General features: G+C 45.3%; 1 protein-coding gene across 3 annotated transcripts in view; it reads right to left on the minus strand.

Moving 5' to 3' along the window:
- SLC39A9 (solute carrier family 39 member 9) overlaps positions 1 to 16574 on the minus strand; it is a 40059-nt gene that overhangs the window by 4526 nt on the left and 18959 nt on the right. For 2 of the 3 annotated variants that reach the window (XM_006025185.3, XM_025205971.1), the window contains exons 4-6: positions 13871 to 13939; positions 11448 to 11533; positions 8317 to 8451 (exon numbers count right to left, since the gene is read on the minus strand). In XM_006025185.3, coding sequence (XP_006025247.1) covers positions 8317 to 8451; positions 11448 to 11533; positions 13871 to 13939 — 290 coding nt within the window. The remainder of the gene's footprint in view (positions 1 to 8316; positions 8452 to 11447; positions 11534 to 13870; positions 13940 to 16574) is intronic. The other variant, XM_025205970.1, reaches the window with a different exon arrangement.

Genomic DNA, 16574 nt, shown 5'->3' on the forward strand with positions numbered 1-16574 from the left:
CCTAGCACCAGTGGGGCCCAGAGCAGGGCATAGGCTGGCAGAGGTCTGTGGAGCCAGGCTGGGCTGCACCAGCAGGAAGAGGGGGGAGCTGGCCTGGCTCCAAAAAGCCCCTGCCGGCTGGGACCCCGCACTCCTGCCACCCTGCTCTGGGCCCAGGAAACCAGTGCAGGCCCTGCGTTCCTGTTGGCTCCCTGCCAACTCACTCCCAATGCCCCCCAGCCCTGCAGTACAGGCAGGGGGCAGCACACACCCCTGACCCTCTGCTTACCGACAGGGAAGCAGCTGGTGCTGAGCGCAGGGAAAAGCAGCCCCTCGCCTGCCCCATGGCTGGCACTCCCTGCTGCAGGCACTTGCAGCCCGCGGGGCTGTCTGGAGCAGGCACTCAGCCTCATGTGGGCTGCAAGCAGCTGCAGCACGGGGCGCTGACCACGATGCGAGGGGCTGCTTCCCCCCGCGCTCAGGACCAGCTTGTAACCTGGCCCTGCTGCCAGCCTGGGCCCCGTGCTGGCTCCGGGCTCACCCGCCGGGGCTGTACGCACCGGGTAATGCTTGCTGCTGCCCGCCTGCAGCTCATGTGCTGGGCAGCACAGAGGTGGCGGTGGCAAACACTGCCCAGTGCGGCAAGCAGGAGGGCCACAGCTGCTGCGGCCATGCACAGCTCTGACAGGCGAGCCCGGAGCCGCGCAGGTCCCAGGCTGGCTGTGGGGCCAGGTTACAAGGTGGTGCTAAGTGCAAAGGGTGGGGGGAAAGCAGACTGTCCCTGCCCCATATCCGGCACCCCACACTGCAGCTGCTCACAGCCCACAGCCCGCATGGGGCTGCTTGTGCCTGCTCTGGACAGCCCCATGTGGTCTGCGAGCAGCTGCAGCAGGGAGCACAAGCCACGGGGTGAGGAGGGGCCACTTGCCCCTGTGCCGGGAAGGAGTAGAGAAGGAGCCTGGGGAAAAGCTCAGCAAGGGGGGGGGGAGGGGGGGGCAGCGCCCCTCCGGCTGGGCAGGCCCTCCTGTTGTGGGAGCCCACCAGGCTTCCCCTGGGTCCTACTGCCCTTGATTCTTGTCATTTTTGACAGGAACCAAGGGCAGATAAATATTTATTTTCTACATATTTTAGGGGCCCTGTGGGCCAGATAGAATGGCCTCGTGGGCTGGATCCGGCCCATGGGCCACATTTTGCTCACCCCTGGGCTGTACCGTAGTTTAAAGTGACCTAAAATTACATATAAATTACACATACTGCATAAAATTACATATATACACAACATATTGACTATATTCTATTCCTGTGTACCACTTGAGATGCCAATTATCTGAAGGATATCATAGATTTCCTAAAAAACCTAGGCTCTGCTGACAAGTTTCCAGCAAATACCAGACCCGATGATCTTGCGAGGTCCCTTCCAGCCCCTCACAATCTATGAAATACCATGTTAGCTACCATGCACATCACATCTCTATACACTAACATCCCCCATAAGGATGGATTATGAACAGTGAAGAACATTACTTGTGATGATGATACCGCTCCCGTTTCCATTGCACTCTCCCACTTTGTCCTTTGTCCCTGAGCAAGGTCAGGGACATCCCCCCCTCCACTGGGATCCCGGACAGACCCAGGGAAGGCGCGGCCAGGCCCAGGGTTAGTGAGGACCTAGTCAGGGAACTTCTGGTGGGACTAGACATGTTCAAATCAGCAGGTCCTGACGATCTCCACCCCAGAGTGCTGAGGGAATTGGCAGAGGTCATTGCAGGACCCCTGGCACAGCTTTACGACCACTCGTGGTGCTCTGGCAAGGTGCCAGATGACTGGAAGAGGGCCACTGTGGCCCCATTTTCAAAAAAAGGGAGGAATTAGGACCCAGGATACTATAAGTCCATTAGTCTTACCTCGGTCCTGGGAAAGCTCTTTAAGAAAATTATCCAGGAGCACATCTGCAAGGGACCAGCAGGGGAGATTATGCTTAGGGACAGTCAACATGGGTTCATTAGAGGCAGGTCCTGTCAGACCAACCTGGTTGACTTCTATGACCAGGTCACAAAAGCCTTGGATGCAGGTGTCACGGTGGACGCAGTCTTTCTGGACTTTAGGAAGGCCTTTGACACGGGCTCTCACCCAATCCTCATTAAAAAATTAAGTGACTGGGGTGTCGATGCCTACACAGTCAGATGGGTCGCAAATTGGCTGGAGGGCTACGCTCAGAGAGTGGTAATGGACAGGTCATTTTCGACCTGGAGAGGTGTGGGCAGTGGGGTTCCACAGGGCTCGGTCCTCCGGCCCACACTGTTCAATATCTTCATCGGCAACTTGGACCAGGGGGTGAAAAGCACTTTGTTCAAGTTCGCAGATGACACTAAGATGTGGGGAGAAGTGAGCACGCTAGAAGAGAGGGACAGGCTACAACTAGATCTGGACAGGTTACAGAGGTGGGCAGATGAGAATAGGATGGGTTTCAATATGGAAAAGTGCAAGGTGTTGCACCTGGGGAAGAAGAACCAGCAGCATACCTACAGGCTGAAGAACTCCCTTCTTGTCAGCACAGAGGCAGAGAATGATCTTGGAATCACTATTGATTCTAAGATGAACATGAGCCACCAATGTGGGGATGCAGTCAGGAAGGCTAACCGCACTTTGTCATGCATCCATAGATGCCTCATGAGCAGGTCCAAGGATGTGATCCTCCCCCTCTATGAGACACTGGTCAGGCCGCAGTTGGAGTACTGTATCCAGTTCTGGGTGCCGCACTTCAGGAGGGAACTGGACAGCATCAAGAGGGTCCAGAGGAGGGCCACTCGCATGATCAGGGGGCAGCAGGGCAGGCCCTACGGGGATAGGCTACGGGACCTGAAACGGCACTACTTCACAGTCAAGGTGGCTAGGAGCTGGAACCAACTTCCAAGGGAAGTGATGCTCACCTCTACCCTGGGGGTCTTCAAAAGGCTAGACAGCCACCTCGCTGGGGTCATTTGACACCAGCATCCTTTCCTGCCCATGGCAGGGGGTCAGAGTAGATGATGTGCTTAGGTCCCTTCCGACCCTACCAACTATGAAACTATAAGATGCTGGCTATTTTTAGAAGAAATTTCATTTTTAAAAGTCCATTTTATATTCAAAAGACAGCAGTAATCAAAGCAAGCATCAATACAATTACATAAGTGGCAAATTTCCTTTATGTAGAAAGGGCCTAAACTCTTAAAATGTCTTTTCAAATTATGAGTGTCAGGTCAGATTTTGCTTTCAAATATCCAGCTTCCAGTGGTTGTTGCTTACATTTTCTCCTACTCCCTGTAAGCTTTTTATTATCTTCTGCTTGCTTCTGATGCCCTCTACTAGCTGTTCTACTCCCTGCTTATCTGTCCTTTGCTCTCATTCCTAATGGACCAGATCCATTCCAGTAGACTGATGTACTGTGTCTAAAGCACAGCCACAGACTTTAACATTAAACTGACCTCTGTGCTGAGCTTCTCTGCTGGCCGTGTAGAGAAGCACAGCAGTCTCTATTGCTGATCAGCTTCACTGTAAATGACTCCAGGGCTGCAGACACAACAGTGTAGAACAGCTGTTATGGAGGAAACTAAATGGGAGGAAAGTGGCATGGGAATCTGGACTGTGTCTAAAGCACAGCCACAGACTTTAACATTAAACTGACCTCTGTGCTGAGCTTCTCTGCTGGCCGTGTAGAGAAGCACAGCAGTCTCTATTGCTGATCAGCTTCACTGTAAATGACTCCAGGGCTGCAGACACAACAGTGTAGAACAGCTGTTATGGAGGAAACTAAATGGGAGGAAAGTGGCATGGGAATCTGGTAAAAGGACTAAGGGGAAAGAACCAAGGGGTGGAAGGGAAGAAGATAGACAGGATTCTGCTCATTTCCACCAAAGAAGTAGGTAAAAGGAGACAATGCCCAGATTCCCCTCTAGCTGGGACTTGGGTCACAGTGCAGTGTTCCCCAGAACCTGGCACTCACCATTGCTCAAAGCCTCTGAACTAAAATAAGACCCATAGACCAAAATTGGGGGAAGGATCTGTGAACAATGGATGATGACTTGCAGCAAAGGACTAAGCTGGAAAGAGGTGCCCAAGGCTAGGTGTAGGGTCTTGCTGTATTTAATATCTTCATTAAAGGTTTAGGAAAGAGAATGAGCAGTGTTGTCATCAGACTTCCAGCTGAGACACAGGACCCCATTGTGCTTGACAATCTTGAGAGTGGTCTGGAGCAGCATCACTCATTGGGAAAATTCTAGTCTGGCTCAAAGGTAGAGAAGCCTGGTGAACACAAGCTGGTATAAAGAGACCCAGTGTGTCCCTGCACTGAGTTGGAAGTGTGACTGCAGCACAAGCTGACATACCCGAGCATCGAGAGGGTCCAGAGGAGGGCCACTCACATGATCACGGGGCAGCAGGGCAGGCCCTATGAGAAGAGGCTATAGGACCTGAACCCGTTCAGCCTCCACAAGAGAAGGCTGAGGGGGGGATCTAGTGGCCATTTACAAACTAGTCGTGGGGAACCAGCAGGCGTTGGGAGAGTCCCTGTTCCCCCAAGCACTACCAGGAGTAACATGGAACAACAGCCATAAGTTGATTGAGAGTAGATTCAGGCTAGATATCAGGAGACACTACTTCACAGTCAGGGCGGCTAGGAGCTGGAACCAACTTCCAAGGGAAGTGGTGCTTGCTCCTACCCTGGGGGTCTTCAAAAGGAGGCTAGATAATCACCTAGCCAGGGTCGTTTGACCCCAGCATTCTTTCCTGCCCATGGCAGGGGGTCAGACTTGATGATCTGCTCAGGTCCTTTCTGACTCTACCAACTATGAAACTATTTCAATTTAGCAACTTCCTATACTTACAAACAAATGGTACTGCCATGGGCACATTGTACAGGTCTCACACCCTCTTTCCCCTCAAAATGCCAAAATATTACAGAAGACGTTGAAGCCCACTTCCTCCACAACCGCCCTCTCATCCCCCTAGAATACCTCAGGTACACTGATGATACCATCATATGGACACATGAGAAGGAATCTTTAGAGAAATCCCAGCAGGACTTAAACAATTTCCACCCTTCCATCAAACTCTTTAGTACTCCACCCAACTTATTAATTTCTTGGACACCACCATGAAATTTTGTAATGGATACATCACCACCATGGTAACGGAAGCCAACCAATGGCTATAGCTAGCTCCATACGACCAGTGTTCATCCTAGACACCAGAATTCATCTTCTACTGTCAAATGCTACATTACAACCATACCTGCTCTGATCCCACTGACTGCAATCAGAGTAGCGTGGTTGGAAGGGTCCTCATGAAATCTAGTTCAGCCCCTTGCTCAAGGCAGGATTATCCCTAACCAAACCATAACAGCCAAGTGTCTGTCTAACTTGCTCTTGAAAATGTCCAGGGAGGGTGATTCCACTACTTCTCTAGATGCACATCCTAGGGACCTGAAACAGGGATTTCTACACTTACAATACAAACCTAAAATCAAAGCTACTCAAAGCAACAGGACCAGACTCGGGCTACAATACCAACCCTGTGACACGGGCAATATATTCTCTGTTGTCATCTACAGCTCCCCAGCTTCAACACACTGAATGCATCACTAATGGCTTCCAGCTCTGCCTGGAAAATGACAAAAAACCTATTCTGGTTTACAAGAAGCCCCTCAACCTGAAATAAGATCTGTTCAGCAACAGACTACTTAACTCCTATTCTCACCAAGTCACCAGCCCTTGCTCCAGATACAGATGCCAGCTGTGCTTCCTCATCAGCACAGACCATATCACTGGACCAAAAAACACAGATTATAACACCATGGGCTCATTCACCTGCTTCTCTGCTAACATTATATATACCATCATGTGTTGACAGTGCCCCTCTGTGTCTACACTGGACAGACAGGGTGTTCTGTTAACCTCTAGAGGTATTCTGGGAATGAACAAAAGTTCAAAGAGCCCACTGCACCAAAATTAAATACTAACAAGCATAAATGCACATAATTTTTAATAGGTAATTTAAAAATAAAATACAACTAGCATAAATGACTAAGCAGGACAGATGGGAGAGATCAAGCAAATTATTACAATTTGTAAAATATGCATTCAGCTAGAGAAATAACAATCGTATTAACATTTGAGATAATTCTAAACTAATTCCTAAAGTCTTAAAAAGCCTCCACCAGTTGGGCAGCTTGTTAGGAAAAAGGATTTCTCACCTAGGTTTCAAATGAAAGCTTTAGAAGAGCCCTTGTTCAGCAAGGGCTAATCAGCAAGAACTGTAGTTCAAGGCTGAAGAGTGTTAATTGAGATGAACCCAGAATGTTACATTGTATTGCCTGGCTCAATAGAGGTTCTATGCTTATATTCATATACCTATTTTTATCCCCAATTTAAGTTATATTTTGTCCTAAACCAGACCTAACTGGCATAAAACCACTAAATGTACTCTGCATTTGTAGACTAGACCAGCAAGTGCTAAATGTTCTCAACCTTCAGCTGAATTCTTTTAAGCAGTCTTGCTCACACTTTCTAAAATTATTCTCACCTCTGACATTCTCTCACTTACTTATTTCCATCGCCTCTTAACTTAGCATTTGCAGTATGACATACACAAACTTTGGTCAAGCAACTAGCAGCTTAGGCCCTACTACAATCTGCAGTTCCCTATATGAAAAAATGAACGGACACCCATCTGACATCAATTCCAGAAAGACACAAAAGCCTGTGGTAGGACCCTTTAACCCCTTCAGACATTCCATCACTGACCTCAGAGTAGCTGATCTTAAATAACAGGACTTTAAAAACCAATTTGAATGTAAAATTGTGGAACAAGAAAGCAACCATAGAATGGACTATAGATTCATAGACTGTAAGGCTGGAAGGGACCTTAGAAGACCATTGGGTCCAGCTGCCTGCACCAAGGAGGAAAGATAATTGGGGGTCAGGTGACCCCAGCAAAGTGACTGTCTAGTCCTCTTGAAGATTTCCAGGGTAGGTGATTGCACCACCTCTGGCGGGTGCTTATTTCACAGTCTGGACACCCTGGCTGAGAGGAAGGTTTGCCTAATGCTGAGCCTGAATCGATCTCCAGGAATTTGTGGCCATTACTCCTGGTTTTCCCCTCGGGTGCCCTGGTGAACAGTTGCTCACTGAGCCCTTGATGTACTCCCTTAGTGTAGCAGTAAGCTCCTACCAGGTCCCCTCTCAGCCTTCTCTTCCCTTTCATTCATGGTGCTAGTCAGTTTGGTGCTGCCAAGCCTGTAGGTGTGTTGGGGGTTGCTCGTCATTTCTCAACATTGAACTTCATCAGATTCTGATCCGCCCAACTTGCTAGCCTGTCTAGGTCCACCTGTATCTGTAGGCTATATCTTCAAGCGTATCCATGCTTCCCCATAACTTAATGTTATCCACAAACTTGGCCAGTGAGCTCTTCGCACCCACATTCAAATCATTAATAAAGATGTTGAAAAGTATGGACCAAGCACCGAACCCTGTGGCACACCACTGCCCACTTTTCGCCAGGATGACACAGATCCCTTTACTACAATTCTCTGGGTCCTATCCTGCAGCCAGTTTTTCACCCACCTGACTGTCTCAGAGTTAAGCCCACAATCCTCCAATTTTCTCACAAGGACATCGTGGGATACTAAATCAAAGGCCTTTTGGAAGTCAAGGTATACAATGTCAACCTGCTCTCTCATGTCCATATGATGAGTTATCTGGTCATAGAAGGAGATGAGGTTGGCAAGACAAGACCTGCCTGCAATGAAGCCATGCTGGCTGCCATTCAGAATCTTACCTTCTGCAAGCTTATCACATAGACTCCTTGGATTCTTATCCCATTACCTGAGCCAGTGTTTTTAAGCCCCCATGTCCCTCAGTGGGTTAACAGCTTTATCCCCTTTGATCTCTTCAACCCACCTTTACTTCTCTCAACAGTGCCCTCTCCCCCTAGTATTTAAATGACCAGATTCCTTTTCATCAGGACCCCCTATATCTGCAAGTCCATTCACATCGTCTCACAAAGTAGGCTGCTGTCTATGAAAGCTTGTGTGTTTCTGAGCAAGTTAATCTCTGAAGTGCCACTCTGCTGTGCCTTTTGCATTAAATTATGGAAAAGTATTACTTGCTTATTAATAACAAGCAACACCTTCCTCTTGAAGAAGAGGTAGTAGCTAAATGGCAGTAACATCCCTGCAACAGTTATTGGTATGGAAAAATAAATTGGGGTAAAGCACTTTTGAACAACTTGTTAAACAAATCCCACACTGGTGTCCATCTCCTCAAACCTCATCATGGGCAGAGCTGAATCACAAACCTTTACCTTGCTTAGCCCCAAGTACGTCACCATGGACAAAACAGGGGCTGCCAATGCAAAGACCAGCAAGTGCTTTCTGATTCGATTCCGTTCCAGTCCAGCATGCATAAGGAAGGAAACCAGGCCAAAAGCTGCTGGTGCCTGTAAGAAAATAACAGTCAATACAACTTCTTCCTACCTAGGATTCTTGGCAACTTTAAGCAGAACTTTGAAAACAAAGTAGTTGAGGTAACTATTTCGACTAGCTCTACTGAAGTGGAATATTCTCAGCCAGAGCACTATAGTTAAACTAACTGACCTATGAACTATCAGGCCTTTCTCCGTGTTGTCACATCTCAATAACCATTGTAGTATTATTTCTTTACGCCACCACTGTATATGAAGCTATACTCTGGCTGACTAAGTAGCCTATCAGAGTATTAGGGTCTGTATGACAACTGTATTGTAGAATATTGACATGTCCATTTCAATTTGATTGGCTGCAATAACTCTTTATTCCAATTTATTCCAATTCTGTAATTGGAATTTTCAGGCTATCTACAAGGAAAAAAAAAAAAGATATGGATCCTTAGCGCCCCCAGTCCCTTTAACCAAGGCAGAAAAACCTCAAAAATTTAAATCCAATTCCATCCAATTAAGATGGGGTGGGGGGAGGGGGGGGCTGTCAAAAAAGAAAACAGACTGCAGCTGTTTGGAGTGGTGGGAGTGGTCCTTGTTGCTCTATAGGCATGGAGGTAGGGGTAAGGAAAGCAAATCAGTAGGGACCTACCAAAATCACAAGTTTACAATTTCTGTGGAAACCGCTATTTTGGACAGGCTCTGCAAAAAAAATGCAGGCTCCATGCTTTTGGCAGGCTCCCTGAAAAAAGCAACCCACTTACCAAAAATAAAATGCCGGCTCCCTTTGGGGAGCCAGCAGTCCTTGTAGCCACTATGGCCTGGCTGCACAGCCTGCAGGTGTGGGGGAAGGAGGCTGCCACCCCTGCTCCTGGCTGCTGATTAGCTGTGAAGGCTACCTGTCATATGGCCCTACCTCTCACCACCTATCAGTGGCAAGGGGCAGGGCTGCATGACAGACAGCCCTTGCATCCAAAGGGCCACCGGGGTCCCTTGGCTAGAGGGAGCCTGCTGTGCTTCACCTGTGAACATGGCTGCCAGTCCCATTTTCTGCCCATGAAATCAGCTGGCAGCTACCTCAAGTTCAGTAGACCCCTAGAAATAAGAACTGGTGGGGTAAAGTGCTTTAATTAGAGGGACAGAAAACAGGAAAAAAATATATATATATTTTTTAAAAAGCAGACAAGGTTCTTTGGGTAAATGTGAAATCTTTTATTAGATCAACTCATCTATGAAAGGTGTTTTGTAAATTTCCTTTGAGGATTAGAACTGAGAGACTGCAGAGAGAGTGGTTGTCTTTTGAGAAATGGGCACCCACAGGTAATCCAGTGCACTAAATGCCCTGATGGAAAATATGTAGGTGAAACCAAACAACTGTACATCAGAATGAATGTATAACAAAAATCTATCCAACACTAAAATACCCAATTACCTGTGGGTGTGCACTTCTCACAAGACAACCACTGCAATCTCTCAGTTCTAATCCTTAAAGGGAATTTAAAAAACACCTTCTGTAGATGAGTTCACAAACTTCACTTCATAAATCTACTAGACACAAAAAATCATGGACTAAACATAGACATTGGATTTATGGCACATTATAACCTGCCCAACATCTGACAACCCCAGACCTACATTTTGCATATTGGCTTCTAGTGCATCCAGAACACAAAACAATAGCAGACTCCCTATGCCTGAAGAATGTTTGTGCCCAAAGCCTGCAAAGAACAACTTTTCCAACTATTTAGTGGTCTAAGATACCACATTTACCCAAAGAACCTTGTCTGCCTATGTCCTTAGACCAACATGGCTACAACCAACAGTCCTTAAAAAACCCCACAACATTCTCTCAAAAAATTCCTTTTTAGAAATGACTTATTTTTTAAAAAGCTTTTCTTTATTCCTTTAAAATTAATATTTTACATTCAGCATATTGCCAGTAACCATTTCAGCTGAAGAAGTGTTCTTATTTTTAAGAACTCAGCAATAACCATATCCTGAACTAAAATACATTGTGGCCTTTCAGCTTAGCATTATCAGCTCTGAACATGGTTATAACATGCATTGTTTATTGCACAAATGAAAAATGCAAATGCATCAGATTTTATCTCTAAATACTGTAGGCATGCAAAAGGTATGAAAAAAATACACGGCTAATAAATGTAATATATTGTCATCACAACAATGGCGTATACAACTCAAGTATACAACTGTGCACTTGAAATCCCTGAAAACAAGATCCAATAAGTATTGTACATGGTACAGACAAGACTGCCCATATATTAAAGAGAAACTAGAAAGCTGTTTTCAATTATAATATTCATAGCTTCCCCAAGTCAGCATTTCAAACAACTTATTTTAGGAACTGCATTCAGTTTTGCTTTAGATGTCTGTAATTACATAACTGGTTTAGCCTCACTTAGGTTTTAAAAAACAAAACAAACAAACAAAACAGGATCATTATGAGGACTTTAAAAAGATTTACCCTTCAACCTGTTGAGTTCTCATCACATCTGCATTGTTCCTATAGTGAGAACCACACAGATAGAAACGAACCGTAGCAGGAGAGTAAGCTGTTTTCTACACTTTAACATGCCCTCCTCATCTCTGAAGAGCTGCTGGCATACCCAAGTCAAATCTTTCTCTCTGACCCCCGCTTCAAATGCCTTGTGAGGCTGCCATGTTTTGTTTTTTGTTTTTTTTAACCAGTCTGTGCTGTTCTCTTCTTCCCCGCTATTTGTACGCTTTGGTTGGCTAGCATGGCTGCAGAGTTTGGCATCAAATAGCCCAAATCCCTCCTTATTCTTTCCCTGTCTAGACTGACTGGACATGCCTTATATTTCAACACCCAGAACCATCTATCTTTACACAAGCATTCTTCAATTCCTTAATTTGTATTCCCATCACTCCCCTGCAGGACCACATTCCCAAGAGCCCCAAAACATCAACTCCTACAAGTAGAAGCCTGCCCCCACAACTTTAATAAAGAAAAGAAAAGATACTTCACACTCAGGACTTACCTTGTGTAACATAATTGCAACAAACACTATTAACTGGACACTGGTCTGGGAAGTGGAAGCAGCTGCACCCAATGCAACACCGTCAGCTTAACAGATAGAAAGTCAGGAGAGTGCACATGAAATCACCGATTATTTATCCACACAGTTTTACTTTTTTCACTGGCCACTAATACATAACCTTACACTTGTACAAACAATTCCCCTCACTTATGAATGCCTTAATAGTGTCCCACCATATGTTTAACGTGCTTTGTTGTTGTTTCTGTGAGCCACTCAGAGTGAAACCCTCAAGTCAATGGGAGATTTGGTACCGACTTCAACAGGGCAAAAATGTAACCCGGAGCCAACTCAGTCTTTGGCACATACAGATGAACTGGAATTATTCTGCAGGGACAGCTTTGGTAACTAGGCTCTCCTATGTTATAAAACAGGCTTCCTACGTAAAAACAGGCTCAGTTGTTTTGTTTTTTAAATTGACAGAAATTTAGATATTACTGTTGGGATTATGAAGGGTCTACATATAACAAACATTGTTTTAATGGCTAAAGAAAAGAAAGGCATAACTTGCAGCTTATAAGAAAATCTTTTTTGATTGCTTTGGCTTGAGATGGCCACAACACAATAACAAATGAGTTACACAAACGGCTCTAACTGGTTTCATTCATTCACCAACCCTTCATATTATGTCACACGACCCTATATTTTATACCTAGCACCATTATTTTCTGAGAGAAATGCCTTAAAGGTAACTTAGAAAATTTTAACATTGATATTATTCTTCACTTTCCTTCATTTGAAAGTCTGGTTTAATTTAAGGCTATAAATCCAGCTGCATAGGTCTTGAAAACTCTTGGAAACACCCAGAGGCAGACAAGGTTCCTTGGGTAAATTTGATATCTTTTATTAGACCAACCCAAATAGTTGGAGAATATTTATTAAGTAAGCTTTCGGGTTCAAAAACCCTTCGTCAGGCTAAGGAAGTTTCAGCAGTTGGTGTGTACTCTTCCTGCATGGAATGAAAAGTAAAGAAGCCAGGGGCTGGGCTGGGGAGTCAGTTGCCAGGCAGATTAAAATGTATCAAAAATCCAATGTCTATGTTTAGTCCCTGATCTCTAGTATCCAGCAGGTTGATGAAATGGAGCTCATAGGCTCGTCTCTGGGAAGTGTTGTGTAAATTTCCCTTGAGGATCAGGACTGAGAGATTGGAGAGAGAGTGGCCCTCCTGTGAGAAATGTGCCCCCAGCGTTAATTGGGTATTTCTGTCTTTGATGGATTTCCGGTGTGCGTTCATTCTGGTGCGCAGTTGTTGTTTGGTCTCTCCTATATATTTTCCATCAGGGCATTTGGTGCATTGGATGAGGTATACTACATTTCTGGAGGTGCAGCTGTAAGATCCTGGGATGCTGATGGCTCTGTTGTGGGGTGTAGTAATTGTGGGGGTGGTGATGTGTTGGCAGGTTTTGCATTTCTTGACTAAACATAGACATTGGATTTTTGATACATTATAATCCGCCTGGCAACTGACTCCCCAGCCCAGCCCCTGGCTTGTTTACTTTTCATTCCATCCAAGAAGAGCACACACCAACTGCTGAAACTTCCTTAGCCTGACTAAGGGTTTTTGAACCCAAAAGCTTGCTTAATAAATATTCTCCAACTATTTGGGTTGGTCTAATAAAAGATATCAAATTCACCCAAGGAACCTTGTCTGCCTATGTCCTTAGACCAACACGGCTACAACCTAAACCCTTGGAAACACCCACACACTTACGGAACTTCTAAAAGTTACTAAAGCTGGCTTTTTGAGCACAGATGCTGTACTAAAGACACCAAGCTCCCAAACTGCCAGGAATGGAATAAAATGATGCCACCCTATGGGTAAGGGGTCTGTGTGCATCTGCCTGCATGTCCAGATTTCCAGTGGCAAAGGCCCTGTGATCTGTCTGGTGCTGGAGCTAGAACCAGTCACTAGTCAAAGTCCAACTAATACCCATCCTGCACATAAGACAATCCCTTCTCACACTACATGTAAATTTTTTCCTGTAAAATAAAACAAATGATTTTTTTTTTAACAGGTAGTCTTTGAAAGCTCCTCAGAGTTCTGGAAGTGTAAAAGTGATTCAGCACAGAGGGATTAGCAAACAAAAAATAAGCAAAACAGCAATTAACTGGGGGGGAGGGGGACGGGACACGACAATTATTTCGGGCGGAGGGCCGCTTACCAAGTTTTGGCAAGCTGTTGAGGGCCATACTTCCCTCTCCAGCGCAGGGAAGCAGGAACAGCCCCATGGTACCAGGCCAGAAGCCTCTGCTAAGCAGGGGTTTCTGGTTGGAGGGACAGAGCTGGGCAGGCCTTGCTGCTGGCTTCTGCCACCAGCTTCCTCTGGGTCCCTTTTCGGTTATATGAAAAGAAGTTTCCAGCCTACCTGCAGCATGGACAACTAGTCCAAGTGTAGTAGTGATTTTGGAATTGCTTGATCTTCCCGCTTCTGGGTCTGAAATAATGATCATCAAGAAATTAAGAATTACCAATAAAAGTTATGCTGGAAGAAAAATATTACTAACATTAAGGCATAAATTCCTAGCTACAACCAATTTTTATAGTAATGCTTTACTTAAAGGCCTTTTTATCTTTAAACAATACCTGGAAACACAAAAGATAAATTTTTTAGACCCTAACAACTTCAGAATCAACACAGCTTTTCTACGCACAAATGAAGACAGGGATTATCTTTCACAAGTTACAGGAACGTTCATAGTGTAATACAGCAGTCATGTTTCTTAAGCTCTTGAAACCAAAGTACAATTTAAAATTCTGTGCTGGGAAGGTGGAAGAGAATAAGTGGCTCAAGCCACACCTTTGTACCCTCAGGATGTTGAGTTGCTCTAAGGGCCAGTGCAGTTCCCAACAAAATGAGAGCAGCCAAAAGTGGCTCCAACTTGCATCATGCTGCAGACAGCTTTCTGAAGGCTGGCTCTACAGTTTGGGACTGCCCAGAATTTCCACACTACCCTCATGTGCTACAGGCCCATTCCATCCCCTCTACTCTTAACGTAGCCCTTTCAACAAGCCTCAACATGGAGAACACCTTAGGGCTCCCAATAGCAGTTAGAATTGGTATTATGTGGGCACTTTATGGACCTTCTATGCCACCACGGGTGCTGAAGCAGAGACACTAATCTCACCATACACTTTAATGCAGGAGGAGGATGCAAGACATAATTGCTTCTGATCAAATACAGACAGGCCATGCATGTCTGCAAATGATTGAAGATTACTCTACTCCCTCATCATCTATGTATAATCTAACTTTTTATGTTGGAAAAAAGGAAAAACCCACACCAAACAGGAGAGGTATTGATCAGTAAAAATGTTTTTTATATCCCCTTGAATAGACCATCAGCTATTATATAGCATAAGGACACCCATTCTTTTAATCCACAATGCTCAACCACCTGCCTTCAAGTTCTTTTATCATATGATTGCTATAAATTTAAGCTTCCTTTCTTCCCACTGAACAGTCAGACAAAATCAGAGAATCACATTTAATTTTATATCTTCATGGTAGCATCTAGAATTATTTCCATTTGAAGCAAAGGAAAATCTAGTCATCTGGGGATAACAAAATTGTTAGGCAATTAATATCGCTGGTTTAAACTCAGGAAAGGGAATTACATAAATTCTATTCTGGCAACACTTGCAGTTAATGCGCTGCATTTTACACCTTGGACACAAGACAAAGAGCAAGAACTGTTCCCTATAACAAATTTTTTATGCTTCTGATGGGTCATCCACAAAAAAGAAGTCTATTTTCAACTAATAAGGAAACAGAAATCTGGCTGTAAGATAGACGAGGAACAAGGATTCGGACAGGTCATTCACCCAACTTTCTTGGTGGCTATTTGCTAATAAGCCTCTCTTCATAAAAGCTAATCTAATAAGGTAACCAAGTCAGTAAATAAAGGCAAAACACGAGTATTTCTGGAGAAAGTTTTCAAAAACATTGAGAAAACTGTGGAAGAGGTAGGAAAAAACAAAACAAGGGAGAGGATCTGATAAAAACTGTAACCTTAAGTACATTGTTGAATACTGACCAGTATCAAGAGCAATAACAAAGTAAAATGTGACAGAATGGATATCATCATCTACTGTATTTGTCACAAGACTTCCATAAGAGGAATAAAACTTTACATTAAAGCTATAAATGTTTACCGACCTAGTTGTCAGAAAGCATTATCTAAACACTGTTGTACCCTACACAGAAAACCCCCATGCATTTACAGTAAATGTACTAGGATTAGGGGTGCACAACAGAGATTTCTGGGGCCGATACTGATAGCCGATGTTTAAGGAGGCATATTGGCTGATACTGATCTGATTTCCGATACAGCTGCCTCCAGCTGGTAAGTCCGGTGTGGTGGGAGGGGCGAGGGAAGGGAAGCGGGGGCACATGCTCCTTCCCTCCCCCACCGGGGTGTAACCCGTGGCAGAAGTCACCTGCGCCTGCCCCCTCCCTCACCGCAGGGGGCATTGATCTGCCCCCCAGCTCTCCATGTCCCTTCCCTCCCCTTCCACCACACTGGACTTACCAGCTGGTGAGACAGCTCTCCACACTGCTGGCTGTGCTCCTCACTGCCCGAGTACCGCACTGCAAATTTGTGCAACACTGGCATTTAATCGGACAAATTAAATCAGCCCCATTGGGCCGATATCTGATACAGCCAGTTTTCTTTATATCGGTACTGATCTGATATCAGACCAGTGTAAGGGTGCACCTCTAATTAGGATGATCAGTACCAATGTAGTCAGTGCAGAGGCAGAAAAGGATCTTAGGAGTCATTATTGATGCCAAAATGAACATGGGTTGACTGTGGGGGCACGGTCAGGAAAACCAACTGTACCTTGTCATGCATCCACAGATGCATCTCAAGCAGGTCCAAGGAGGTGATCCTCCCCCTCTATGCGACACTGGTCAGGCCACAGTTGGAGTACTGCATCCAGTTCTGGGTGCTGCACTTCAGGAGGGATGTGGACAACATGGAGAGGGTCCAGAGGAGGGCCACCCACATGATCAGGAGTCAGCAGGGCAGACCCTACGAGGAGAGGCTACGGGACCTGAACCCGTTCAG

Source organism: Alligator sinensis, unplaced genomic scaffold (genome assembly GCF_000455745.1).
Source record: "Alligator sinensis unplaced genomic scaffold, ASM45574v1 scaffold768_3, whole genome shotgun sequence".
NCBI lineage: Eukaryota > Metazoa > Chordata > Crocodylia > Alligatoridae > Alligator > Alligator sinensis.